Here is a 27,995-nt window from a genome sequence, read left to right as displayed (position 1 = left end):
TTTAAATTGGGACTCTGAGCCGAGCGTATATTAATTTTCTAGAATAAGTTATGCCTGTTGAAATTCCTAATCTAGTTCAACTATCTCCACTGGGTTATCCATAAATCGTTTTTGTGCTTCGCTGATAATGGTACCTCGATTGATACCACTGCCGCCGGGTTCCTGTATGAAATGCATGAAAGCATTAAAACACCCATTGAAGAAAACAAATGCAAAACTTACCGCGAGCTGCGCATATTGCAGCTGCTCTTGCTCACGCAGGTATCTCACCTGTGCCATATCGTAGACGGGAGCATTTCCACCCATCATGACTTGCCTCGGCATTTGCTGCTGCATCTGGGGCTGCGGTTGCATCATCATTTGATTATACATACCCATCGCAGGCGCGAAGGATGGTGCCTCAAGCTGGTAGTACAACTCTAAAAGGCTTTTGTACATCTACAAGAGAACGAATGTTAAATAGACGATTTCTCCGTAAAAGACTAACGCGCGAAGCTGTTCAATTGTTATACCGACAAATCACCATCTTTCATCTGCCGGCAAAGCTCCTGCATTAAGAATGGAATCATCGCACCAATGTTCACATCATTGAAGGTTGGATTATCCTGACGGGCCTTCATGTTGAGTAGTTTAAGCAGGACGTCATTCCTAAAGCCGAATATATTACTCGAAGTCACAGGACCATTTGCTGAAATGATACATTATTGAATTAAATTGGTTTGCATGTAGAAAATTTCCCCATTTGCAATTCACCTCGCATTCCCATGCCCATACCCATACTGAGTCCGCCAAACGCACTAGTACCGTAGTTTATCACCGGAGGCCGATTCTTCTCCTGTTCAAATTCTTCCCAAGCAGCCTTACGTTCCTCCTCATTCAGCGTTTCTTCCTCTTTGTTCTCGAGCAAAGAATCATGCTCGTGATATTTGTAGAGAAGTGTGTCAAACTTTTTCAGCAACTCAGCAAATAACCGATCCTTAGGCAAATTCGGCATCGGTCGAGGCTCTTGCGGGTCGATATTATCGTACCGGTACAGCTCCTGCAGATCATTTTCCTTGTAGTGCCGATCGATCTGCTGCTCGTCGATCACACGTTTTGAGATCGCTTGCTTGGTCACCTGTCGCTCGTAGATCTTCTCCTCCATCGTACCCTGGAATAGTGACACAGACCGGTAATGTTAAACAATCTAAGACTGGTTGGTTTTAATGTTTTACCATGGCTAGGAATCGATAAACGTAGCACGGTTTGTTCTGACCGAATCGATAGACACGGAATATACTTTGAATATCGTGCGAAGGATTCCAAGAGACATCAAAGATTATAACACGATTAGCTGCTACCAGATTAATACCCAGACCACCGGCACGGGTGGAAATAAGGAACAAACTGTCGAGTAAAAATATTAATTTATTAACTCATTCGAAAATAACAAAATTCTTACCGAGCTCTTGGATTTTTTTCATCATTGAATATCTTACACGCTGAATTGCGATTTTCGATGGTTGTAGATCCATCTAATCGGAAATAGTCCAATCCCAGAGTCCACGAACCTCGGAACTTGTCCAGTATAGCGTCCCGTTCGTCTTCATCCTTTTGCGTGTTATCATCCACCAGAGCGAGGAAATGTTCAATCACATCCAATGAATAGAGAGATTGCGAGAAAACGAGCCTTATGTAAAAGAAAAAAACATGTATTATATCGCCGCGAGAAATAGTGACAGTACGTACAATTTATCTCCAATATTTTCACACTCCCGCAGAATTTCAAATAGCACCTGCAGTTTGCCCGAATGCTCCAAATTGTCTAGCTCTTCCTCTGGACACATGGACATCCACCATTCTGTGGGATTGTCGACTTTTTCTTCTACCTCTTCGACGGAGTCACCTGGAAGAATACAACATTTACGTCAGAAACTGTTAATAAATAATAAAAATTAGGGTAACCACCTTCTGCATCAGGATTGTTCCTTGTGCGTCGCATCGATGCAGCTGCTGCTGCCGTGGCATCCGAATTAGCACTGTTTTTATCGTTTTTCTTATTTTTCTTACTCTTCTTCTTCTTATGACTGGCATCACTGCCACTTCCATCGCTATCGGATTCCGACGATGACGTTTCCGATGGAGTGGTTTCCGCCTCGCTATCCCCGTCATCGAGGAAATCTTTGATGGAACCTTCCGATTCTTCGGCTTCTGATTCCATATCACGCTGAAACGAAAACAGTTGAAAAAAGCGTTATTTAATAAATGCTAAGGTGACTATCACTTCTGTAGAAGGACTACTGGTTACTGGTAGATAAAATGACGAATTGAAATTATTTCATGAAGAGATAACAGAGCATCAGCGTTCAGTAGGGAATCAACAGCCTCTTGCTCCTAGTTTTGCCAGCAACGACCCGTACCATCGCCATTTTCAGGATCACAAGAATCAAATTGCTTTTCGAAGTCGATTTCGCTTCTACCACCCAGGATGTGGGACTGGTGAACAGATACGCAGTAGTTTACTAAGATTTCGGTGAACCGTCGACCTGATCACAACGGATGCAGAGGAGCTACTACCTTTTGAATCAGATGGCATACTCGGCTGATACTTAGCCCATTCCCCGCGTAAATTTGTAAATCAGTCAAACATTGTATTGTTATTATTATTATTGTTATTTATCAGTGTACAATCGGGCTGTCTTAAGGCCATGCAGAATAGAGCCACAAGGTGACAGCTAAAATGGCCGCCGTCGTTTCTGCTTCTTCTTTTTATTTCATCGTCAAAATCAGAACATTGCATTGGCGCGCAAGACAAAATCTTTTGTAACTTGAATGTCTTATATCAGATTGCTTAGAAATTGTATCACTGTATGCAGGCATGTTAGCACAAGCTGATGAATAGATTCTCTTCACGGAATTTTGATTCGTTTGGGAAATTTGTACCTTTTTATTTTTCAAAACAAATGAAACACGTGGTGCAAAAATCAGTCAGCTGATTGCTGAACGATACACTTGTGTGCGTGCCATCTCATATCGGTATAGTACTTTCTAACCGCACACAGATGCTGCACGTAACCCGAACATAGCCGAACATAACCGAACCTTTGTTGTGATTTTGGCATCGCTTCACCTTAATAATCTATTCCTGCAACCTATATGCATTACCTGTACACCTACCGTCTCACCGTTGCACCTGTTGGTATGTACAGCGATATATGATATGATCGCATACCCGGTTTCCCAGGAGCGTTTTGGTGGCTCAAAAACTTTCCTTCCATGTTGCTCAGAGAAACATTGCTTTTATATACAACCATACATACAGGCATAGGTATGTATGTAGGAATGTATTCCTACATACATACCTATGGGGCGATTGTACGTCGATTCCCGGTTTACCATTTCCCGGAAAACCATTTTCCGGAATGTCATTTCCCAGAAAACCATTTCCCGGAATGTACCATTTCCCAGAAAACCATTTCCCGGAATGTACCATCTCCCAGAATATCATTTCCCGGTATGTACCATTTCCCGGAATACTATTTCCCGGAATGTACTATTTCCCGGAATACCATTACCCGGAATGTACTTTTTCTCGGTAATTATTTATACTATTGAAATCTAAAGTAAACATGTAATTTGAACTTTAAGAACAAATCCAGAGCTATGTTGACTTACATATATGGTATTCTATAGCATTCAAAATCTTATCATTTTATAGAAGCAATATCATGAACAATCCACTAGAGATTTTGAGCCGAGTTTACAGAAACAGCCCAACGAATCGTGTGTTTTTTACCTTCCAAGATGTTTGTGGACCTGCATACACGTGGCCTGGTTACATAGAGAGAATTCTGGTTTCTAAAAACTTTAATTATCACGAGCGTTTACAATTAACCACTGTTTTTCGTGAATGGTCTTCGAGATCCAGAGGAATGGGTTAAATTTATCGTCGAAATCAAAGGATTTCATTTTCGCCGTTACAGAAGAGTAATCTTGGATTTGTTCAATTATTTTAACAAGGAATCCGTGAAAAAGAAATATTTTTTCTTTTGTAGGAGTCATTCCATTTACGTATATTTAGATGGAACACTGAGAGAGCTACCAACTTTTAAACTAAACTAACCTATTCTCCTCTATTCTTTATTTCACATTATTCCGCGACAAATAAAATTTACAATCAAGATATGATAAGCTTTATAGATATTGATTGACTGTGCTGGAATAAAACATGATGACATTCTTCTACATTCCAAGTTTTTGTTTGGTTCGCTTGACACCTTATCTTTGCTCTCTGATCATATTAATAAAAAAACAAGCTCTCATACACCAATAAAGTACCAGAAAACAGATTATGCTTAAAAAGGGCAAAGTCTCAAATCAGATTGTTATGAAATAATAATTTCCAAAAAAAAGTACTCAAATTTTAAAGAAGACAAATTCAAAAATATTTTTCATGATTTGCTCATCTCCAAAAGAAGGCGAATAAGCTCATAGAATAACAATTATAATTCAAAAAGTTTTAACCCCATAGAAAATCCTCCCGATTTTCCCACCGACTAAATCGGCTTGCGTCGGCACAATCGGCCGACTATGCCACCAATTAATCGGTCGATTGTTGCACCGACTCTTATGGGGGTTTAACATGAACGTCAGCCGACTCAACAACCGATTAAATATGACAGACGAAATCTGTTGAAATCGGTCTATTTCAACCAATTAAATCGATCGATTAGTTGATAGTTTAAAACTGGAACCAGATTCACACAGATTAAATCTGGCGATTAATATGGTGACGAAAATTGTCCACTGACGAAACCCAACTGGCTCGTTTAATTAATCTGTCGACCTCGATGCACCCGTTTTCGTCGGTCGACTGTGAAATTTATGAACTGTCAACTTTTCTATGGGGAAGGTATGTTAGGACCACTAATACTTAAATGCAATAAAACACCAAGAATATTTTGAAAGAGTACTTAAAAGAATGTGAAACTACATAGAAATAGAAAGTACATATAAATCAAAAACATGCCAAAAATAACGACAAGGAAGCATGCATGTATAAGAAAGAAAAACCGCAGATTTTTTAGATGCATAATCCATAAAAATCCCAAAATAAATATATCTGAAGCATTGTTTATATGTTATTCAAACTTACCATTAATATCAATAAAATTCCAAACATATTTCCAAACTACTTTTTATGTTCTAAAGTAGAGAGAATTTCGTAGTTTGTTTGACATTTGTTGCGTAGCAAGTGTAATCAAAATGAGTGGTGGCAAGGTACGCAAGGTTTAATTTATTTTCCGGGAAATGGTATTCCGCGAAATGGTTTTCCGGGAAATGGAACATTCTGGGAAATGGTTTTTCCGGGAAATGGTACATTCCGAGAAATGGTTTTCTGGGAAATGGTACATTCCGGGAAATGGTTTTCCGGGAAATAGTACATTCTGGGATATGGTTTTCCGGAATATGGTATACCGGGAAATGGTATTCCGCGAAATGACGTACAACCCTATGGGGCAGCACTCCGCTAGCGAATGACGGATCTCAATAGTAGCATGTCTGTAATAATATACGTACATGGAACTATTGAGAACCAGAGCTACAGGTCCAAAGCCCTGGTAAAGGAGGATGGTGATGATGATCTGCGCCGCGGTCATCACGTAAAGCAAAATAGGTCATAACCCCAATTCCAAGGCGTGAAGCGACACGTGCCGAGGGATGAGTGATCGAGGGGGTGAAAAAGATGCTCGATCGTTGACGGAGCCTGTGGGGTACCTGGACAACCCCCACAGTAAGCGTCCCTTACCACGTTACTGCGGAGCTCTGGCTTGGCGGACCTTTCCTTCTCGTGCAACTCGTGGGAATCAACATGAATGAAGTGAATAAAAATAAAAATAACAAACAAACGGAGGTGCCGAACCCCTTTGCTAGAGGTGGTTTGGCGAGGTCTCCCCCCGTGGGGAGAGTAGTGGAGCGACGAGTGCTGTATCCGATAGCACCGGTGACCCCCAGCAGTGGTAGAAAATAGCCCTACCAACGCGCTGGACGGGCCGCTATCCGCGATGCGCAAAGTGGTGGAGCAGCTCGATGCAATAATCGAGTTCACTAGCGCGAAACAAAATATTAGCAAGGAGCTGAAACAGAGCCTGCTGATGCTCCGGAAGGCTGCTCGTGTCGCAAGACAGGAACAGCAGGCTTACGCCAAGAGGGTAGAATGTCGGAAGAAGTCCGACAGAGGAACCCAGACAGTGGCCTCCAAGAGGGAGGGAAGAGAGAAGGCCGACATAGGTACCCAGACAGGGGCCTCCCCTTCCCCTTCTACGGAGCAGCCATGTCGCTCGAAGCGGCGGCTGAGTTCCCCTCGAAGGACAAAGGCAAGGGCAAGCGCAAGACGGCGTCGAACGCTAAGCGCCCTAGGAGGTCACCAGGTGAGGGTGAAAAAACCAACACCACACGGCGTGTAACCGTCACGGCCAAACGCCGTTTGGTCGAGGTAAACCGGAACGAGAACGCCCCCGCTGGGCAGAGAGAAGGTACCAGCAACTCAGTGCAACCGGGGCAGGGGGGCGTAAACCCCTGGACGCTAGTTACCAAGAAGAAGCCGGCACCGACACCGGATGTACCGCGGCCCGCGAAAAAGGCCAAGGACAGAGGCGAGGCCTTGTTGTTAAAAACCGACAAGGACAAATACGCCGACGTCCTAAAGTCGATGAGGGCGGCCGAAAGCCTCTCGGCCCTCGGGCAAGACGTGCGCAGCGTGAGACGCACCAACACAGGAGAAATGCTTCTGGTGCTGAAGTGAGGCGCATAATATAGTGCGGTGTATAAGGCCTTGGCCCAAGAGGTCCTGGGTTAAGGCGCCCAGGTCAGGTCGTTAGGGGCGGAAATGACTCTCCAGTGCAAGCATCTGGACGAGTTCACGACCGCAGACGATGTCGTCGCAGCCGTTAAGGAGCAATACGACGTGACAATCGAGCGGGCCTTTGTGCGTTTTAGAGGTGGACCCTCCGGCACCCAAGTAGCCTACCTCAGGCTACTGAAGGCGGATGCCAAAAAGGTTACCGTGAAAGGTAAACTGAAGATCGGTTGGTCGGTATGCCCAATTAGCATACCCCAGCCGCCTTCACTGGATAGGTGCTATCGGTGCCTTGAGTCCGGCCATAAATCTTACGAGTGTAAGGGCACAGACAGGAGCAAACTATGTCGTCGCTGCGGCGAGGAGGGGCATAAGGAGCGGGGTTGCACTAAGGCGCACAAGTGCCTTACCTGCACCGCTAAGAAGCAAGCCCGTAATCATGCTATGGGCGGACCTTCGTGTCCCTTCGGTGAGGCAAATAAGAAGAAGCCGTGAACGTCACACAGCTAAATCTTAACCATTGTGCAGCAGCCGAACAGCTGCTGTGGCAGTCGATCTCGGAGTCGAGGACAGATGTCGCCCTCCTATCAGACCCGTACAACATCCCTGCCGGCAACGGCAATTGGGTGTCGGACGGGTCTGGAATGGTGGCAATCTGTACAACAGGACGGTTCCCGGTTCAAGAGGTAGTACACCCCTCCGCCGAGGGTGTGGCAATTGCCAAGATCAATGGTGTGTTCTATTGCAGCTGCTACGCTCCACGAAGGTGGCCAATAGAACAGTTCAACCAGATGATCGACAGGCTCTCGTCAGACCTAGTGGGCCGGAAACCGGTAGTCATAACGGGAGACTTTAACGCTTGGGCAGTGAAGTGGGGCAGCCGCTGTACAAATAGCAGGGGTCAAGCGCTAATGGAGGCGCTTGCGAAACTCGATACTGTGGTAGCCAATAAGTGCTCCGCTAGCACATTCCGTAGAAATGGAGTGGAGGCATGGATTGACGTAACATTTGCCAGCCCGAGTCTGGTTCCAGGCATGGAATGGAGGGTAGACGAAGGCTACACCCATAGCGATCATTTAGCAATCCACTTTAGGATCAACTATGGTGTGCAGCATCCGAGGGCGGGAGCATCCGAGACAGTGCGGGCACGGCCGAAATGGTGGCTCCAGTGACGAATGAAGAACTACTCGCAGTGGCTAAATCCCTAGCAATGAACAAAGCTCCAGGGCCGGATGGAGTTCCAAACAACGCTCTGAAGACAGCGATCATAGCGAACCCGAACATGTTCAGGCTAGCTATGCAGAGATGCCTTGACGAGTGCCGTTTCCCCGATAGATGGAAAAGGCAGAAATTGTTGCCGCTTTCCTGCTGTTGCCGAAGCCCGGGAAGCCGCCAGGCGACCCATCGGCGTACAGACCAATCTGTCTGATCGACACGACTGGCAAACTGCTTGAGAGGATCATCCTCAACATGCTAACCCCGTACGCGGAAGGTACGGACGGCCTGTCAAGCAACCAGTTTGGCTTTCGGAAGGGTAAGTCCACAGTGGACGCTCTCAACTCAGTGATTAATACTGCCGAGATAGCGATCCAACGGAAAAGGCGAGGTATTCGATACTGTGCGTTAGTGACACTTGACGTGAAGAACGCATTCAACAGCGCAAGCTGGGATGCCATCGCGCTCTCGTTACACCGGCTTAGCCTACCAGTGGGTCTGTACCGAATACTGGAAAGTTACTTCCAGAACCGCGTACTGCTATACGAGACCGATGCCGGTCAGAAAAGGGTTCCGATTACCGCCGGAGTCCCACAGGCCTCGATCCTAGGCCCGGTGCTATGGAACCTCATGTATGACGGGGTTCTAAGACTGAAGTTCCCTCCTGGGGTCAAGATCGTCGGCTTTGCTGACGACGTAACCTTGGAGGTCTACGGGGAGTCAATCCCTGAGGTAAAACTAACCGCAGAACACGTGATCAACACGGTGGAGGAATGGATGAGCGCTGGAGGAATGGATGACTGAGGAGCCTGGAGCTCGCTCACCATAAGACGGAGGTAGTTATCGTCAACAACCGCAAGTCGGCACAACATGCAGTTATCCATGTGGGAGAAGTCGCGATCACTTCACAGCGAAGTCTGAAGTCTCTCGGAGTCATTATAGACGACAAGCTGACCTTCGGCAGCCATGTCGACTATACATGCAAGAGAGCGTCGACTGCTGTTGCGGCTCTATCGAGAATGATGTCCAAAGGTGTGCGCCAGTAGACGTAGGTTACTGGCAGGCGTTGCCGTATCTATCCACAGGTACGGCGGCCCGTCATGGTCAAGAGCACTGAGGGTAACCAGTTACCTACAGAAACTGGAGAGCACCTACCGCGTGATGTGCCTCAGAGTGATATCTGCCTACCGCACGGTATCACACGATGCATCCTGCGTGATAGCGAGCATGATACCAGTCTGGCTGGTCATTCGGGAAGATGAGGAGTGTTTCGAGCTACGTGGAAATAGAGGAGCCCGCGAGCGCACCAGGGTGACCTCGGTCGCCAGATGGCAGCGTGAGTGGGATAACTCCTCGAAAGATAGGTGGACCCACCGGCTGATACCTAACATATCGAGCTGGGTGGGAAGACCCCATGGGGAAGTTCACTTCCACCTGACACAATTCCTGTCAGGCCATGGCTGTTTCCGACAGTACCTCCACAGGTTCGCGCACGCGGAGGTCCCAGCCTGCCCGGACTGCCCAGATATAGACGAAACTGCCGAACACATACTGTTCGTATGTCCTCGGTTCGACGTCGAAAGAAGAGCAATGCTTGACGTCTGTGGTTGGGACACAACCCCTGATACCCTTATTCAGCGGATGTGTCAATCGGTGGAGAAGTGGAACGCAGTCTCGACTGCAACCACCCAGATTGCCTGTAGGCTACAGGGAATTTGGGGCACCGAGCAACAGATGACGGGCACGGCTAACTAGTGATTGGTTAGTTGGAGCGAAAAAGGCCGAGCGCAGAAAAGTGAGTGAATGGTCTGTTCATGCTGAGGCAGGTTTGGCGCAGCGACTGGCAACCGCGTAAGGGGTAAACCCAGCCACCCCGAAGCAAGGCAGAAGAGCGAGTGTATAGGCGTATAAGTGGACTGCCTCATGCCAAGATGGGAGGGTCGTAGCGTAGTATGTTGGGACTCAGCTATCGATGCCTCGTGGCGTGGCAGAGGGGTGAAAGGGTGAGCATCCAAGCCAGTCTCACACGGTATGTTAAGGGTGAGCACAAAAGTCAGCCTCACATGACATGATAGAGGCTAGCACAAAAGTAAGCCTAGCAAGGAATGAAAAAGGTGAGCACACAAGTCAGCCTCGCATGGTATGTCAGAAGTGAGGCCTAGGAAAAATGTCCCACATGGGATGCCAGGGGGAGTGACAGGGGTATAATAGAGTGGCACGATCGAGAGTGAACCAAGTGATAGGGTGAGCATCCAAGTCAGCCTCACATGGTATGTTAGAGGCTAGCACAAAAGTAAGCCTAGCAAGGAATGAAAAAGGTGAGCACAAAAGTCAGCCTCATGTGGAGTGTTAGAGAGTGAATCAAGGTGCGATAGAGAGAGCACCCAAGTAAGCCTCATACAGGCCGTATGAACGCGTGAGCGAGAGTGAATGAATACATCAAGTACAGCCACCCCCCCAGAAGTAATACCGAGAGGTAGTTCCTGGGGGGAACGATGGCGGAGCCCAATGGAGTTTATTCGGTATTAATGGCCGCGTCACCATTCGAGCCCGACACGCCCCCAGTACACCCCGTGTGGTACCTTGGACACCTACCAATAGCACGTGTACTGGGTTAGGACGTAAACGTCTTCTCCATTGTAAAAAAACCTATGGGGCAGCAGGGACAGTAGTTCAGGACAGAAGCTCAGGGGATTGAAAGTAAGGTTAACCAAATACACGCATTTGATAGTACCATATTACTAAAGCATCGAGCCTTTATCGTTGGTTGCAAGGGGTGAAATTTTCTCTTTCGTGAACAAACAGGAATGATATGCCTACTATGGAAGAAAAAGATGAACAATAAACTGCCTGTCGACAATTTCAAACTCCTATTGGCGATTCTCGCAATGGATTCGTCCGCCTGCAGTGCTCCGAGCCGGTAACCACTTTGAATCAGCTGAAATGCCAGGGATTCTGCGACAGAATCATGCATCTATCGTGTTCAACGCTCACTTATCCAAAATTGGACATGATTAACGACTCAGCGAATATATTCTGGCTTTGCGACAGCTGTGTGAATTTGATGAAATCCTCCGCAGTGAATGCAGCTTTTACAGCATTGAGCGAAGCGTTCCGTTTGCTGATCGACACACATGAAACAGCCCTTGAATCATTAAAGGCTGAAATGGAGAAAACCAGAAAATCAGTGGAATCCGCAACGACATTGCCTGCAACTCCCATATCATGGCCCGTTCCAAAAAGATCTGGAGCCAAACGTGCTCGCAAGACGGAGGATGATAAATTTCTTTCTAAATCCGATGTCCCCAGTCTAACGTGCGGCAAGAAAAAGGGTGTGATCGGTTAAATTACAACAGCCACGTCGATTATGTATGTGCATTGGCAGGGTTCATGCCGAACAACAGAGGAACAAATTGCTGTGCTGAACCGGACGAAGTTGACAAGCACGTTTCGGCTAATGGCTGTTCGTATCGCGAGCGTGTACAGAACGATATCGTCAGATGCCGAGGACGTGAAAAGGTAGCAACCTTCTGAAGAATACACGAAATGCAAGGACTGGTCAGAGCGGAGTTGGCTAAGTGGTAGCAAGAGCGGGACAACGCAAAGAAAGGAAGATGGACCCACTGACTCATCCTAAATGTGTCGGCGTGGGTGCATAAGACGCATGGCAAGGTAAACTTCCATTTGCCGCGATTTTTGTCCAACACCGTATGCTTCCGGAAGTACCTGCATCAGTTTGGACATGCTTCGTTAACCCATTGTCCGGGTATGCCTGGTTGGACATGTGACAATATCATCGAAGAGATGTGCCACGAAGAATATATCTGGGATGCTGTCAACAGGGTGCTTACGAGTATACTATCCGAGCTGCAGAGGAAGTGGCGAAGGGGCTAACAAAGTAGCACCGACAGCTAGAATTCCGCCATGGAACCACAAAATGGTTTTCGGGAAGAATTTCCGCCGTCAGGGAACTCCGTTAGTATAGACTAGGTCCACTGCCAACGACTAGTTGAGTAGTATGAACCGGACGTCAAGTTTCATCGAAATCGCCAGACAGACATCGACACCCTGTCGGGTTGCTCGTGAGTAGGCTAGCTCCATCACCAGGGGTTGGAGCGAGTAGATCGCGTCGAATAGCTAGCAGTGAATCGTTGGGGCGCCAGTGGATCGGAAGCTACGCTTCACCCGCAATCACTAGACAGACCCGCTGGCTGACCCGTTGAGTTGGCTAGGTCCGGCGCCGCGGGCTATCCGACTATATCGTGACAAAAATTAGATCTAATTGTCTCATGAAACATACATCGTTACCGAGAGAAATTCCGCTGCCAGGGAATTCTTAGTCGGAGTAGGGTAGTTTACCCGCCAGATAATATTCGAGTAGATCTCGATAAAGCTGGGAGCTAAACTGCCGTGATCCGCATAACAGTCCCATTTGCTATGGGTTTTCTATGCAGGTGGGCCTGTTATGCGTATCACGGCAGTAATTGGCTCAAGGAAGCGAATACCGGTGTCGGGAGAAATTCCTCCTTCGGGAACTCTCAGTCGGAGTAGGGTGAGTTCACCGCCGGGGCCTATCCGAGCAGAAGGCCGGGGGCTGAATGACTCGCGGCAACAGGAGCGTGCTCACTAGGACGAGAGCTAAATGGCGACGTAATAGATGGAGACAAGAAGATAGAATCGAGAGTTAAATTAAAGCTCAAAGGTCGAGCCATTTCATGGACCAAGTGAGGTTCCGAGATAAAACAAAAGAAAGAGGTGCGACGAAAGTACAACAATCCACCAAGGTCATAAGACACGATAAGGCAGACGGAGAGGCACTACGAGTTACCCAGGGGCTCCACACAAACTTCGAAAACTCGAGAAATCTGAAACCTGGGAAATCTGGAAATCAGAATACAAACTAAGGTCGGAAGAGAAAGGCACCGGAAAATAATGAAAACTCCAGACTAAAAACTTTGGTTTCATGATCTAAACCTTAGCAGGGAAGAAAGATTAATTATGTGGTCGCATCCGTACACGTCACACAAACACTAAAGACAGATAATACAAGCGGGGTTGGAAAACCAACGACAATTGTGACCTATGCGACGAAAAAGAGGATCTGCAACACCTAGTCTACTACTGTACCAAATATAACAACGAAAGGTCTGAGTATACGGTTTGGAATATCGCAAGTCTATTACAAGAATCCAAAAAGAAAATGACAAGGCGAATCTGAAATCAAAATTAAGATATAACGCCTAAACGACCACGCAACCTCCAGCAATCCATACCCAAGGACAAGACAACCCTGGGCTGAGATGAGCTGTGAGCGGTGTTAGCCGTCCATATAACACCGCAAAGAAAGAGGGAAGTTGAGTTTGACCAGTTTTTAACGTAACACCCCTTAGTATCCTTCCAATCGGTCCTGTTCCATACCATATGTAAGTTTTCGCGCTCAGTTCTCAATATCGAATCCCCTACGTTTTCAATATTCTAACTAATCGAGTAGAATGTGTAGCTTACCTTCTTCTTTTGCATGTACTCGTAACGATCACTGTTGTACCGAAGTACCCTCGGGTGCGTCCAGATTCGCTGAAGATTCTGAAAATCTGCAAACAACATCGAAGACCGTTTGCAGTCTTCGCCCTGCCGCCGTGCCAGATTTTCCATGTAATGCTGCATCAGAGAGAACGTGTTATTCAGGCAAGCTTAAAATAATCAATTTCGAAGGGATCCATTACCTTGTACAAAGTAGTCTGCAGAGGCGTAAGCTTGATCGAAACCACAAACTCCAGCTTGTGGGGCAAAAATGGTGCCAGCACCGAATAGTCCCTCCGTTGAACGCATCCATCCAAAAGCTTGTGGAGTACGTGGGCTCGCCTTCGCATCAGCTGAATGTCGTAAGGGGTGGAATCCGTGTATTGACCGTTCGTTATGGGATTGACGAACCGATTCATGTACTCATTGTACGTACCGAGTAGTTTCGGTTTCACAAATTGCACCATGCAATAATCTGATGAAGATAGACGAAGGTAACATTAACAATCTAACATATTATAGGTGGGTACTTACACTCTTTCATATTATTCTGAATCGGTGTACCGGTTAGTACAATTCGTCGCAAAGTGTTGATTCGATTGACGGCTTTGGACAATGAAGTTTTTTCATTCTTCAACAGATGACCCTCGTCGCATATGATCATCTCCGGGCCCGGACTGATCAGCGATGTTTGTAATGATTCCCGTACCTTTTTCTTGATCCGACCCGTGGTTTGATTGGAGAGGTTCCTAAACATATCATAGCCGAGAATCATCACGCCTCCCTCGTTGTGCCATTCCATCAGTTGATTGGCACGGATAATGTTGTTTTTGTATCTGTAAGCAAAACCGATGTTACGAGATAGCAAAGCAAAGCTGTTTCGCTACTCACTTTGAGATTTCGTAAACTTCTACAGCGGTTCCTTTCTTGACGTGCTTCATCCAAATTCGGAACTCGTTTACCCAATTCAGGACAGTGGACAGCGGGCACACGACTAAAACACGTTCCACGCCAGTTGTTTCCGAGTTCGAAAGCAGGGTATGAACAAGAGTTACAACCTGCAAAGTTTTACCGAGACCCATGCAGTGGGCCAAAATGCAACCGGATCCTTTGCTATTCCGTGCACGTTCCAAGCTTTCGAAGCAAGCGTCAAACATAAACTTTATACCGTTTGCTTGGTGAGGTTTGAGCTTTTTCACCAGTAACTTGTCCACTTCCAGCAGTGGTTCCTTGGTCTCCTCGTCAAAGTCCAACACCAATTGGGTAAGCTCTTTCACTTCCTCTGGTTTCTCATCGTATACCTGGTTGTACAGTTTCTGCCTCTCGGCGATACGCTGCTTGCGTTCCCTTTCCTCTTGTTCAGCCTCTTTCGTCGTTTGCTCGAGAGCAGACTTCTTCAACACCTTGCGAATGTTTTTGCGTCCTTTATTGGGAGATTCGTCCTCGTCGTCAGTGTCGGAATTTTTCTTGATCCGCTTACGACGTTTTCTGAGAGAAAATAGTGATTAGATAGAATCAAACAAAATCATTCTGTTTACTTACTTGTCCTTTCCACTACCATCATCCGAAGAGGAGGATGAATTCCGCTTGATACGAGAACGTTTCTTCTTCGGTTGTGGTTCCTCTTCCTCAAAGTCGTCCGAATCATCCTTTTTATCACTATTACCACCGCCACCATCGTCGTCATCAGACGAATCCTTTGCCACCTTAGCCTTCCGGTTTGCAAGCCGCTGTTGTCTGCTGTTGGTAGCTTTAGTCTTCGGACTAGCATCGAAGTCGTCGTCGCTATTTTCATCGTCATCGCTCTCACTGAGTTGACGTTTCGCACGAGTAGGTCGCTTGGACATAGTCTTCTGTGGATGATAAACAGTGAAGCAAAAAAAACACAAAGGCGTGCTTCCACTCATAAAAAAATGCTCCCAAAACATCCGACCAGGAATTGTATGCACAAAAAAACAATTCCTGGTCGGAAAATAATTAAAAAAATAATAACGATGAAAAAAACGACTTTTACATTTTTGGGAATGTTGTCTGATTTTGAAATGATACTGGCGATCGGTTCATCCGAATCGCTTTCACTTGACACCAGAGTTTTACTGTTGTTACTCTTTTTGTTACGATCATTCGCCTTCGACTTGCTTGCTTCTGCCCCTTTCGCGCGCCCTCTATTACCCAAAACCCCGAAAAAGTTCGAATTCGATTTGTATTCAACAATTTCCCGATTCCTCCGATCCAGAATCGTCTCGATGTTATGTTCCTTCATCAACGATTTGAGATCAGATGGTAACTTGTTGACCTTAACATATACTTCCTTGCATCCATGTGGAATCTTCTTCGAAGGAAGCTGCTTATCTTTAGTCACAGGCTTTTTCTTCGTTTTGGCAACTGGTTCATCGTCGTCAATGTCTTCGAGCAGTACTTTAGCAACAACTGCCTTCGCTTGACGGGTAGGCTTTCGTTTGATTTTTATAATCTCGTCCTCGCTGTCATCGCTGGAGATATGCTGAACTGATGAATTCTGACTCTTGGATTTCTTAGCCGACGGCTGATTTTCTTCATCACTATCACTTATTTCGATTACGCTCGTATCCTTCGAACGTTTGGTGGGTTTCTCTGTCTGTCTCTGTTGATTAGTAGGTTTGGCCAATTCGCTGCTCAACAGACTTGGTCGCATCAGCTTTTCAATAGATACCAACCGAAGCATTTTCTTGGGCTCGGGAGGTTTCTCCGAAGCTTTTTCCGTGGCGGCATCATCCTCATCGCCAGTACCCTTGTCACCGTTCTGTGCTTCAGTTTTCACGATACCATTAGTTGCGGGTACATCTTTGCTGCTCGGTTCATCGGGCTTCGCACTGTCAGAATCATTTTTGTCCGTTTTCGAACTTATAGCAGCTTTGTCATTGGATGGTTCTTCCGGTTTCGTACTGCTAGAGTCATCTTGCTTTGTTTTGGAACGAGTTTCAGTTTCTTCACTACACGGTTCCTCGGGCTTCGTACTGGGAGAATCATCGCTGCCCGATTGATCTTTGTCCGTTTTCGAAGGGGATTTATCATCCACCTCGGAGGAAGACGAAGAAGAAGAAGGTGGTGGTCGAGTTGTCCTTTTTGTTCTCATCGTGACCAGCTTAATCTAAAACATCCCAAAATTAATAAGGAAAAAGCAAAACCTGGGAAGGCCAGAGTGAAGAATCTGAAATCAAAAGAGAAAAAAAGTTAGACTAGTTTCAAAATGCTTAAATCGTCAGAATGAGGAATGCTTTCCTAATGCTCTTTGTGGATTTTTAGGGTCTTGGGCATGGATGAAGCGTTAGAAAGACAGGCAGTTTATGACATATGTGGCTTCCAGCAAGGTGCGAAAGAACCATTGGGTTGATTATACTAGACTGTGAATGTATCGTTTTCGTTGCTCTTTTCTTATGTTTCAAATTCCTTGCCAAATCAACACTATTCATCAAATATGCTAACGAGAATATTGAAAGAACATGCAAATCAAACCTATACAAGTTTGCTGAATGCTTACTGAACATCAACGAAGCTGTCTCTTAGACTTCAAGAGGAACAAATATAAAGGGTGTTTTTTCGGGAACACGTCGTTTGGTGTAAGTTCATTTGGCATAAGTTCGTTTGGCATAATGTTCATTTGACATAACAGCAAGTGACACTTGCTATCGGTTGGCATAATGTTCATTTCGCATAGTAGTCATTTGAGATAATGTTCATTTGGCATAATGGTTGTTTGGCATAATTGTGGATACGTGTGTAATACACTGTGTATATTACCATTCGGCATGGCATTTGTGTGTAATAATAATAGAGCTCTATAAAATTCATCCGAATCTCATTCGCCCGAAAGTCATTTACCCGAATGACATTCGACCGAAAACCATTTACCCGAATATCATTAACCTAAACCGCATTCACTCAAACATAGTATAAAATCAAATACAACCGAAGGTAACCCTATGCATACAATTTACTTTTATTACAATTCCAATAAAGATTCCACAATGCACCGTCATAGAGTCGGGGAATTGAACACATCATTATCATCGTCATCATCATCATCATGGTCTGTTGGCATTTCCCGGTTGCTGTCGACTGAGAGCAAAAGACCATCGGCTCCGTTGGCTCTACAACAACTTTTGCTCGTGGCATCGACATCAACAGCACTTTGCCAGACATATAACCGTTGATTCCTTCTTTCAAATATGAGCAGTTCTATGAATCTGCATACCAAATAAGTTCGCAAGCTGATCTGCTCGTTTGTCCGGTTTACGTAAACACGTAGCCCTTGGCTTTGTCGCATAACCGAGACCAAGGATCCCAAGCGGCGCTAAGTCACTGAAGATTCGCCGAGTAAGGTGGCCGCTGACCCGCAGTCCACTGTGATTCACTCATTTGCTCGGATTACTCAAACATAGAGGCTTCAATCAGGAATTAGGAATCAGAATATATTGGCTAAAAAGGCACGTTCCCCGTATGTAGTCGGAGATTTGTGCCTTGCCGTGTGTTTTCATCATTTCCTGAGCGGAAGGAAAGGACAAGGAGGTGTAGGGAAATAGAATTGGAGGGGTGGAAAAAAAAAACAGCACAAAAACATCAGGTAAGTTAAACTCACAAGTAGTTCAACTTGCCTGCGAATAAGCCTAAAGCTCTTTACCACATTGGATAAGAAACTTTAGTATGTCTCTGAGTTTCAGTCGTCCAAACATGGTTTCGTCTATATAAGGACGGCCGAAGACTCGAAATCGCAATTGCGCTACCGCTGGACAGTTGCATATCAGATGATATGAGGTTCCGTAGTCGGATTCACAAAGATCACATGAAAAAGACTCAGCGCGCTGAATAGTTGCCATGTGATAATTGAGTTGGCAGTGGCCGGTTAAAGCCCTGGTCAGCATGCCGCTGTGGAGCTTCGAAAAATGTAGGAGATTTTTCGAAATCACTGGGCACGGTTGTTCTAGAAACGCCTTTGTTTGGCGACACGTTTGTAGATTTCTCCAATAATTGCGATGCTCGGACGAAGCCCAGGACCGTATTTTTCACTTATCCAACTTGTCGAAATTGGCAGCGCGGGCTCAGGACCAACGAAGTCAATCGCTGAACCTGCCCTGGCCTATTCGTCAGCGCATTCATTTCCTGTAATACCGTAATGTCCGGGCACCCAGACAAGGTAGATAGTGTTGACAATGCTTAGTTCTTCGATTTGGGTTCGGCACGCGATCACTAGCTTGGACCGGGATTTGTCTGAGCTAAGGGCCTTGATTGCAGCCTGGCTATCGGAGCAGAAGTTTATAACTCTGCCGAACAAACTCAGTTGAAGGGCCGATTGTACCCCGCACATAATCGGAAAGATTTCTGCTTGGAATACAGTACAGTATCTACCTAGTGAGTGAGATTGTTCCAATCTCATTTCACGACATTAGACACCAGCACCAGCACGTCCCTCCATCAGAGAACCGTCAGTGTAACAGACCACTTGCGTTTGTTGTTGTCTTTCCATAAAGCCAGACAACCACTCCTCTCGAAAGGGAATCTTCACATGGAATGTCCTGTAAGGAAAACTACAAGTGAGTGTAATATCGCAGGGAGCAAGAATATCTTCACCCCATGTAACCATTTGTGACCACAATCGTGCATGCAAGATCAACATGGTTACTGTTCCAAAGCCCAGAAACCTGCAGTCTGTATGCACATTATAGTGCTTCATGTTTGAGGTGTATGTGTAATGGTTTGATATTTAGAAGTGCCTCAAGAGCAGCAGTCGGGTCGTGGTGAAAGCACCAGTCAACGCCATGAGCGCCATTCTTTGCAGATGGTTTAGCTTTGACTGGACTGTCACCACCTCTCCCCTCTGCCACCACACAAGGCATCCGTATGACAGTATTGGACGTACAATTGTCGTGCAAAATCCAATAGATTTATTTAGGTTTGAGGCCCCAGGTCTTTCCAAAAGTTCGTCCGCACTGCCCGAAGGCCATGCACGCTTTCTTCACTCTGAACTCAATGTGAGCAGACCAATTCAGCTTGGAATCCAATATGACGAACCCCGGTTGTTATTCGCTTCTTCGTGAAAAGAACCATTGAAGTTTTGCTTGGGTTAACTGATAGTTTAACTTGTCGACACCACTGTTCGACAGCTCTTAATACCTGTTGCATTAAGTCAAAGATTGTTCCGATGCAAAATCCAGTAATTAGTATTCGGTAATCGTCAGCAAAACCCGTAGGTTGGAAATCCAAGTTCATTGAGTTTCTTCAACAAGCCGTCGGCTACCAAGTTCCATAACAAAGGTGACAGAACGCCGCCCTGAGGACAACCGCAAATACGCAACTTCCGTATCTCAGCCTGCCGCAGTGACGAGCAAAGTATGCGGTTACTAAGCATTGCGTTTATCCAACCCGAGATACGTGCAGATATCCCATGACCACGCGTCGCTTCCAGAATAGACTGGAAGGACACATTGTCAAAAGCACCCTCAATATCTAGGAATACACCCAAGCTAGATTGCCACACTGATATGCATGTTGCATTTTGTGCAGTGGATATTCAACTAAACTAACGTTCCTGATGTGATGATCGATTATCCGTTCCAAATCTTTCAGAAGAAAAGAACTTAAGCTGATAGGCCTAAAACTCTTGGCTTCTTCATAGCTTGAGCGCCCCCCCCTTGGGAATAAATCTAACAGTTATTTCTCGCCATGCTTTCGGAATATATCCGGTAGCAAGACTGGAAAGCAAAATCTTTTTCAAGACATGTTTAAGAATATCAAATCCCTTTTGCAGTAGCACGGGAAGTATTCCATCTTTTCTGGGTGATTTGTATGGAGCAAAGCTGTCAACTGCCCACTTGACCGATTCAGTGGAAACCAATGTGCGTGCTAACGCCCACGAGTCCGAATCACCAGAATGAGATCTGTGGACATTGTTCAACTCCGGATCGATACAGCTTGAGCTTGAGCTTGTGCGACCACCCCTGGCTGCTACTCCGTTATCGATCGGGACTAGCTGAAGTTGCACAGGGAATCAGTAGATAATTATGCTTGAGATTAGCGAAACATCTTTCAATGTGTAACTCCTGGTAATCCTAAAGTGTTTCTGATCAATACCGGCGCCGGCCAGGCCCGAACGTAGATCGCGGAAGGAAAGAGAAGGAATTGTTAGTCCGATACTTGCTTTTGCTAGAGGCCGTATATACTACTGCGCGCTCCACAAGTATCACGGGAGGAGGATATTTTTGTTAGTAGAGTATATAAGTTGGATATACTTCTTCTTTACCGACGCCAGAGAGGTGATTCCACTACCTGGACTAGAATATCGATCCACCAATTTCATGGACCGGGGACCAACGGCTTCACTTCCCTTCCGAAGGAAGACGTGACCACAGATTTTTTCACCTCAGAAAAATCTCAACGACCTCGGCTGGAATTGAACCCAGGCCAACCTGAATGAGTGGCGGTCACGCTTACCACTCAACCACCGGCGCCGTCAATTGTTCAACTCCGGATCGATACAACCTGGAAAGTGTGTGTGTCGAAGAGACAATCAAGAACATCTTTTTCGTCCATCACATAAACACCATCTCTGGTTTTTTAAGGAGTTTATCTGAAAATCATTCGATTTGGAGAGAATTTTATTTAACCTGCTAGCCTTGTTCAGACTAGAGACATTAGTGCATAGGTTTTGCCAGCCAGCCCGTTCTGCAGATCTAAGACATTTCTTATATGCACTACGAGCTGACCTGAAAGCCCTGGAGTCATCAGACTGACGCCGGTTCCAAGCTCTTCTCATATCTTTCTTCATTCTTTCAAGTTCAGCCCTCCATCAAGGTGTTCCCCTAGTAGATTTAACAGTACGAAGTGGACAAGCTTCTTTGTAGGATGCTAATATGAATGAGTTTGTCGTATCCACGACGCCATCTAAGTCGTCTAGTTGACTAATTGGTAGAAAATATCCATGAAATTTATAGTCGCCAAGTTTTACAAAAAGAGGTCCCAGTTTGTAGATTTAGGATTACGATATGTTAGCACACTGGAGGTGACAAAATGATCGAAAAATATATATTTATGATCGGATAGAGACGGTTCAGTTTCATTTGGAACCTGCCAATTTCCCAGCTCATGCAAAATTCTATCAGAGCAAAGTGTTATGTCTAACACCTCCTCCCTCCCATACCTCGCAAAAGTTGGTCGGTTTTCAACATTCAGAACCTGCCAATTTCCCAGCTCATGCAAAATTCTATCAGAGCAAAGTGTTATGTCTAACACCTCCTCCCTCCCATACCTCGCAAAAGTTGGTCGGTTTTCAACATTCAGAATATGGAGATTTGTACTACTTATGTACTCCATCAGTTCAAAGCCTCTCAGCACAAGAGTTTAGAAGTTTCTGTGGTGAAATATATGGAAAATCAGAAATTAAAAATCAAATTCCAATAAAAAATTCCACAGTAATTCTGCATACCTCAAAACTTACGGTGGCGTAGCTTATTTTATAACGAACAGCTTTGTTGAAGAATGCATATTGATTGGAGATTCCCCGACAAAGTTATTTAATTTTGAAGACAAATGGATTTTTTTGAAATTTCCTATTCTAAGCATGTGCGAGAAAGAGAGGCAACACATAACTTTATATGAGAATATCTTTTTACTGCAAAATAGGATCAATTGGCAGTCTTCGGCAATGTTGATCCTTACACCTTAAGCTATATGTTTACAGATTTTGGGATGCACAAGATGATAGTCATTTTTCACTGAATTTGTTGTTTCTATTGCCAATTTTTCATATATTTCCACATACAAACTTGAAAACTCTTGTGAGTAAACTAGAGTTATCGGAAAAAGCTTATATTTGACAATTGGTATGTGAAGCCAATTACCGTTTGATTTAACAGTGTTCCGAAAAAAGTCAAAATTGTTGCCGGTCTAATACGTATTCATTACATTATGGACCAGGCAAACCCTTAATTTTTCTATTATTATTATCCTGAGTAGCTATACCAGTGAAGGTATTTTAGGATTTCGCAAAAAGAATCTCTGCCAATAAAGGCGTAAGAAATATTTATCCACTATTCCCCATAAAGTTTGCTCGAACCGAATGTCCGCCTGGTTCGACTCGAATAGACCACACCGACCCGAAAGGGTTGCTTATCATTTCTGAGAGCTGGTGTGCTTGGTCGAGTTTAATAATCATAAGAACAAGTCCTGAATAGTTAACTATCTCTTAGGTGCCAGTCCCGCACTCCTTTCCTGAACTAGCCTTATACCCACGATCAAAAGAGTCGACAACTAGTAGGATCCACATGTCCCCCACCCAAGCGAATTGATCAACTTGCAAGTAGGAGCACATATCTACCAACCAGCCAAGAAGACTTCCGGATCAATGAGAATGGACCATGCCAGTCGAAGGCCACAGGCCCAGCGCCATCTCGTACAGTGTCGTTGTCATTGTCATTTCCCAGCCCACACCCTGGCAGACGTTCATCCGCCCATCTAGACTCTGTCAAGATGAGAACCTACAAAGCCTAACTGTTCGTATGTGCTAGTCCGTATAGATTTTGGATTGCTGAAACGAAACAAGAAAAGCAAAATAATTGTGATTAGTATCGTAGTTCCTGTTCCTTATCTGTTTGGGCTATTGGCTTTCCGTTTCCTTGGCCGTCACGTCCTCTTGCAACGAGTTGCATATATTGTATTGTAGCAAGAGAAACAAATGAAAAGACAAAAAAAAATGAAAATAAATGGACGTCTGCTATCTTTGCCTAAATTGATGTTGCTTCTCAGTTTTGCACGACCCAGGGAGAACTAGGCCTTGGCTCCAAAGCTCTGTCGCCGATGTTACGTGATATTCGTTATGGAATATTCTTTGTTTGGGGTCCATTCATAAATAATGCTGCTCGTTCGTTTTTATCCCTGATCCGCTGATACGTCTAAAATTCATTTTTAGTTTTTTATCTCGTTACGTGACGCTCTTCCCCTATTGACAAAATCCGATATCAGTTATAAATGGTCCCCTGGTGATATATTTAGAGCAGACAATCCAACGAAAAATAGTATTGACAGGATTTTAGTGCGCTCTTGGCGCCTTGTGTCACATCTTCATGTTTGTTATACATACTAAGAATACCAAAGCATGTGATGTGATGACCGGAAGATTAGAGAAGCAACTCCTCCCCTTCCCCCCATTGTCCAACTAAAAAGGATCTTACTGTAAAAATCCCATGTCAAAATCTCCTTGACAATCAAACTGAAAATAATCAGAGATGTGAACAGAAGCATTTACACTACTAACGTCTCCTTTGGATAGTTTTGGACGTCTGTCCGTCGGTCCAATTAACGAATCAACAGGTGGCTCCTCGCAAGCAAGCCAGTAATCCATTCGCTTACCCGATTTACTCAAACATACGGATTGATTCCTTCTTTCAAACATGAGCAGTTCATTGAAGCTTCATGCCAAATGACTCTTGCACGCAAACTTGTGATCTTTACATCTGCCCAGTTTACACTTGAAGAATTGCCCCAACTTCAGAGCAGGACTATCCTGTTCAGCATAAAGTCTTTTGGCACAACATAAAACATTATATGGTAATTGGCCATTTGACCTAATAGTCGTGTAGCATAAGCACAGACAAGCAGGCATAACACTGTGATTAATTCCTTAAAAATATCGATCCGCCAAACACCATACACGGTTGTAATCACTCATTCACAAATTAGTTAACCCTCAGACCCAGGAACTTTTTTTACTAATGGTCTATCCCGTATACTTGCGCATATATCAGTGGCGCCATATATGGATTATAATCGTAAATGCAATCACTGTCCCAACTAAAAATATATTCAAAATGACCGCTACCATTGGCGAAGAATTGTTGTCGAGTATTATATCTATTAGTCTGTGGTATAAGTACCATTTGGCTTAAGGTATGAAAATATTCTCGACTGTATTTAGTGCCACGTGTTCGAGTAACCCGAGCAATCGGGTACATCGTACATTTGCGTATAAAACATTTCCAATGCAAAAAAAAAAGATAAATGCTATAAAAACACCAAACCGTTTGTCCAAATGAGCATTCATTTCGAATTTAATATAGATTCAAGGAAAGTTCAAAAGAAGGAATCAACACCTATGTTTGAACATGCCGGTCAGACGAAAATATCACAAATTTGCGTGCAAGTTATTTGGCATACAAAATTACAAAAACGGCTCATGATTGAAAGAAGGAATGATCGACTAAACCGGTTATCCGAGTAGATAACAGTTTTGCTTGCGAGGGGCGGCCACATTCGCCGGCTAGTACTCAGCAGCTTTACACCGCATCAGTTCCTTGAATTAGGTAATGCGCAAACCATAGGTTTCACCATAAAAAATTAAATTAAAAGCATTTACTTTTCTGGGGAATGGGGCATTCTGGGGTATGACTTTCTGGGAAATGGAGCATTCTGGATAATGGCTTTCTGGTGAATGGTAACGTTCTGGGCAATATCTTTCTGGGGAATGGTACATTTTGGGGGATGGAATTCTGGCGATTGGCTTTCTGGGAAATGGCTTTCTGAAGAATGGTATACAACCATGCAACTCCTCTTTCTGCACCAACATTGTACTGGTAAGTAAAGTATCTGCCATTTCCTGCGTGAGGGAGCTCAGAAGTGATACGAGATTTCTAGCAGACGTTGAATATATTCTTGTTAAATCAATCGACTTCATTTACAACGCATCTTTTTTCTGCATCTTTTTAACCATTGGGAGCTGCGTACAGCAGTCGATCCACATTTTCATTTGCTCACCTGGTAAAATATCATTCCACATCAATTTCAGCAACCACTAATGCTGCATCAGCCCTTTCGCTGCCCTGCCGTTTGTACCTGGATAATTGCACAGATCGGAAAGGACCAATAGCAGAATCTCCAAAGTTGGCTTGCGTTTCCTGGTTGGAACGATCTCAGTGTTGGAACAGAACTTGTGAACTCCAAATCCACCACGCCACAGCCGCTCGGACAACTGTCTTTATATTTCCATCACTTTTCGTCAGTGTCGTCCGGTGATAAAATCATCGATGCAGCTGTTCTCTTCGATCACCTTCACTGCAATAGGCCGTTTTTATGTTTCGTCCTTTACCAGCTGCATACAAGAGCGTGTAGCCAGATAGGGGTCACTGGCACAACGGTATGTAATAGGTGTCAGCTCGAAAGTTCCTTTATGTCATTCATTGAATTGACCCAAAGGATCCGTTGATATTTACGGTCGTCCTTGTGTAACATCTTCGGTATATCTTCATGATCAGGTCTCGTTGCATTGTCGGCCCTACACCTAGAGCATTGTTCAACTAGAGATCAGACGTGGTCATCACCGAAGCCTCAAGAACTACGCAAACTTACATAGCTGTGCTCGGCTCTTTGTATACAGCGTGGTGAGGTAAAAAATAGCAGTCGTCGGGTTTATCGAAGACTTCGACCATATGACCAAGAGCCTGATATTCTGCCATAAAATCGGTATAGCCAGTCTGCTTCATTTTGTTTGCAAATTATCGTAGTAGTCGATTTATTCGACTTGAGCGATTTTCAATGAGTCACCAAACAGGCCCTTGTTACCCTTGAAAAGTTCTTCCCCGATGGTCATTGAGATTTGATTAGGAACATGAAACAATGAATCAGTCAAGGCAGCACTATCGGGAATTAGCTAAGGACGGGTAATTGTTGGAATCACCAAAATATCTATAAATTGAAAAAATTAATGCGTGAGCGAATCCTTGTGCAAAGATTGTTTTAGACAATTGAAGCATAAGACCTGCCCGATTTACCTTGGCATATCGGCTGCCGACGATAAGTTCTATGCTATATTTCACCCTAAGGAGGAAAATTTGGTAAAAACCAAAAGTTGTTAAGTTGTTTGAATTGGTCACACTTCTAGATGAGATGGTCACTATTACAGCATTACACCATTAAGCAGTGCTTCGTAATGCTCAATGTTTCCCCTCCTGTACAGCCGGTCATTTTCTGTAAAATTCGAACTTGTTCGTGTAAGTACGAAGGCAGCTTGTCCAGTCGTTCGGTGGTCACTCAAAAAAATTCACGGTTCTTTGGAGCATCGACATTCTTAGCGCATCTGTCGATTAGGATGCGTAATTCATTACTATTTCAGTCATCATATTTGGCAGGCTCAGCAATACGTTGATATGCGTATCGAGTATAAGTCGTTCGTCTTCGTATGCATTCTGTAGCACTTTCGAGACGGCCTAATAGTCATTATTATTAATGACATCCTGATCGATCTCACCAGCAGCACTTGTAACTAAGGCGTTCTCTAATGGTGCAACTTGATAGTCGGAAACTCATTCGGTTACCTGCTCATGATGGTCTGGAACATGCACCTTAAGGAGTACCAGTTTTTCAAGCTGCAATCGAAGGTTGGCATTGGAGCACGCAGTTGAGGTGTCCCATTCCACGCGAGAGACAAACGAAAAGAGTATGATTGTTCAAACAAACATTTTTAGCTCTGGAGATGGAAGGCGATAGCTCTATTGTACATCCAATGACCCATTACAACAATACCATGTACATTAGCAACAATACCATGTACATTAGCACAGAATGTTTTAAGTTGTCGCATTGTAACTTAAACAATAAGCCGTTGATAATCACACCATCTATCAAACAGGTATGTTCCTACAACACTAAAGATTAAAGCATTCCTTTGAAAGAAAAGGTTTCAAGTAGTAGGAAGTGGATGTAAAAAGTAACGCTGAATACGAAAACATTATTCTTAATATTTTATCTTAGTTCTCTCTCCAGAAATATATTTTCATGAGCGTTAAAATGTTCCATTGATTTAAACTAAATTGCACTCGTAGGTACTTATAAATTATGAACGATAGATGTTTCAAAGTGCAAACATAGATGTTTTAAAGAGCAAACAGGAAAGAAATTTGATGCATCTTACTGCAATAACCATGGAAAATCACAAGCGGGAGGAGCTTACACATAGGATACATGAGATGCTATTTAGTGCTTACCTGAAAACGACAATCCCAATTTCCGCTCGCTAAATCACAGGATAAAACACTCTTACTGTTTCACCGGAGGGATTCTCTCGGCCAGGTTAAAACCGCGATTACGGTCGATATGGACACCCGCGCTTCCGGACCGTAGGCACAAATCACCATACACAAGTATATCGACACACAAGAAAAGCTCTTTTTCCTCCTGCTGTTCCGAGGGAGCAGGAATGCACTTGGCGTATCGAATTCCCGCTGGATCACGGCACTTGCAGACAGTTTCAGTGCTGGCTGCTTGTAATGGCGGAGATTCCGTTTTTTTGTTCGCTAGCCCCTATACCTAGTGATATTAATTTCAATTTCGATTGAAAGCAGAAAGAAGCAAGTCTGGCGAAAGTTTTTCTAAATACAAATTGACAGCTTGAAAAAAGCGG

At 44.6% G+C, this 27,995-nt stretch overlaps 1 protein-coding gene across 2 annotated transcripts; it reads right to left on the bottom strand.

Moving 5' to 3' along the window:
- Nucleotides 1-27,991, bottom strand: LOC131685968 (transcriptional regulator ATRX homolog). Of its 2 annotated transcripts, none has more exons than XM_058970010.1 (15): nt 27,580-27,991; nt 15,588-16,763; nt 15,116-15,423; nt 14,465-15,061; nt 14,108-14,409; nt 13,777-14,048; nt 13,559-13,711; nt 1,948-2,206; nt 1,729-1,885; nt 1,442-1,669; nt 1,215-1,386; nt 754-1,150; nt 513-688; nt 223-438; nt 1-162 (listed from the first exon to the last, which is right to left on the bottom strand). In XM_058970010.1, the coding sequence occupies exons 2-15, from the start codon at nt 16,686-16,688 to the stop codon at nt 67-69; spliced, it is 4,434 nt and encodes a 1,477-aa protein (XP_058825993.1). In that variant the 5' UTR covers nt 16,689-16,763; nt 27,580-27,991; the 3' UTR covers nt 1-66. The 2 variants fall into 2 exon arrangements, with proteins under 2 accessions (XP_058825993.1, XP_058825992.1); XM_058970009.1 differs by having other exon boundaries at nt 15,116-15,426; nt 27,580-27,990.
- Between the last annotated feature and the right edge of the window lie 4 nt (nt 27,992-27,995).

The sequence above is a fragment of the Topomyia yanbarensis genome, chromosome 2, assembly GCF_030247195.1.
Source record: "Topomyia yanbarensis strain Yona2022 chromosome 2, ASM3024719v1, whole genome shotgun sequence".
NCBI classification, from domain to species: Eukaryota; Metazoa; Arthropoda; class Insecta; order Diptera; family Culicidae; genus Topomyia; species Topomyia yanbarensis.
Note: the sequence above shows the minus strand (reverse complement) of the source record. Positions and strands in the feature narration are given on the sequence as shown.

What these genes read in the sequence shown, in the direction of transcription:
- LOC131685968 (XM_058970009.1), bottom strand. Translation starts at nt 16,688, where the DNA reads ATGAGAACAAAAAGGACAACTCGACCACCACCTTCTTCTTCTTCGTCT. An exon ending in TGCAGACTACTTTGTACAAG is followed by an intron (nt 13,712 to 13,776) that starts GTAATGGATCCC and finishes TCTCTGATGCAG; the next exon opens with CATTACATGGAAAATCTGGC. An exon ending in TGCAATATGCGCAGCTCGCG is followed by an intron (nt 163 to 222) that starts GTAAGTTTTGCA and finishes CATTTCATACAG; the next exon opens with GAACCCGGCGGCAGTGGTAT.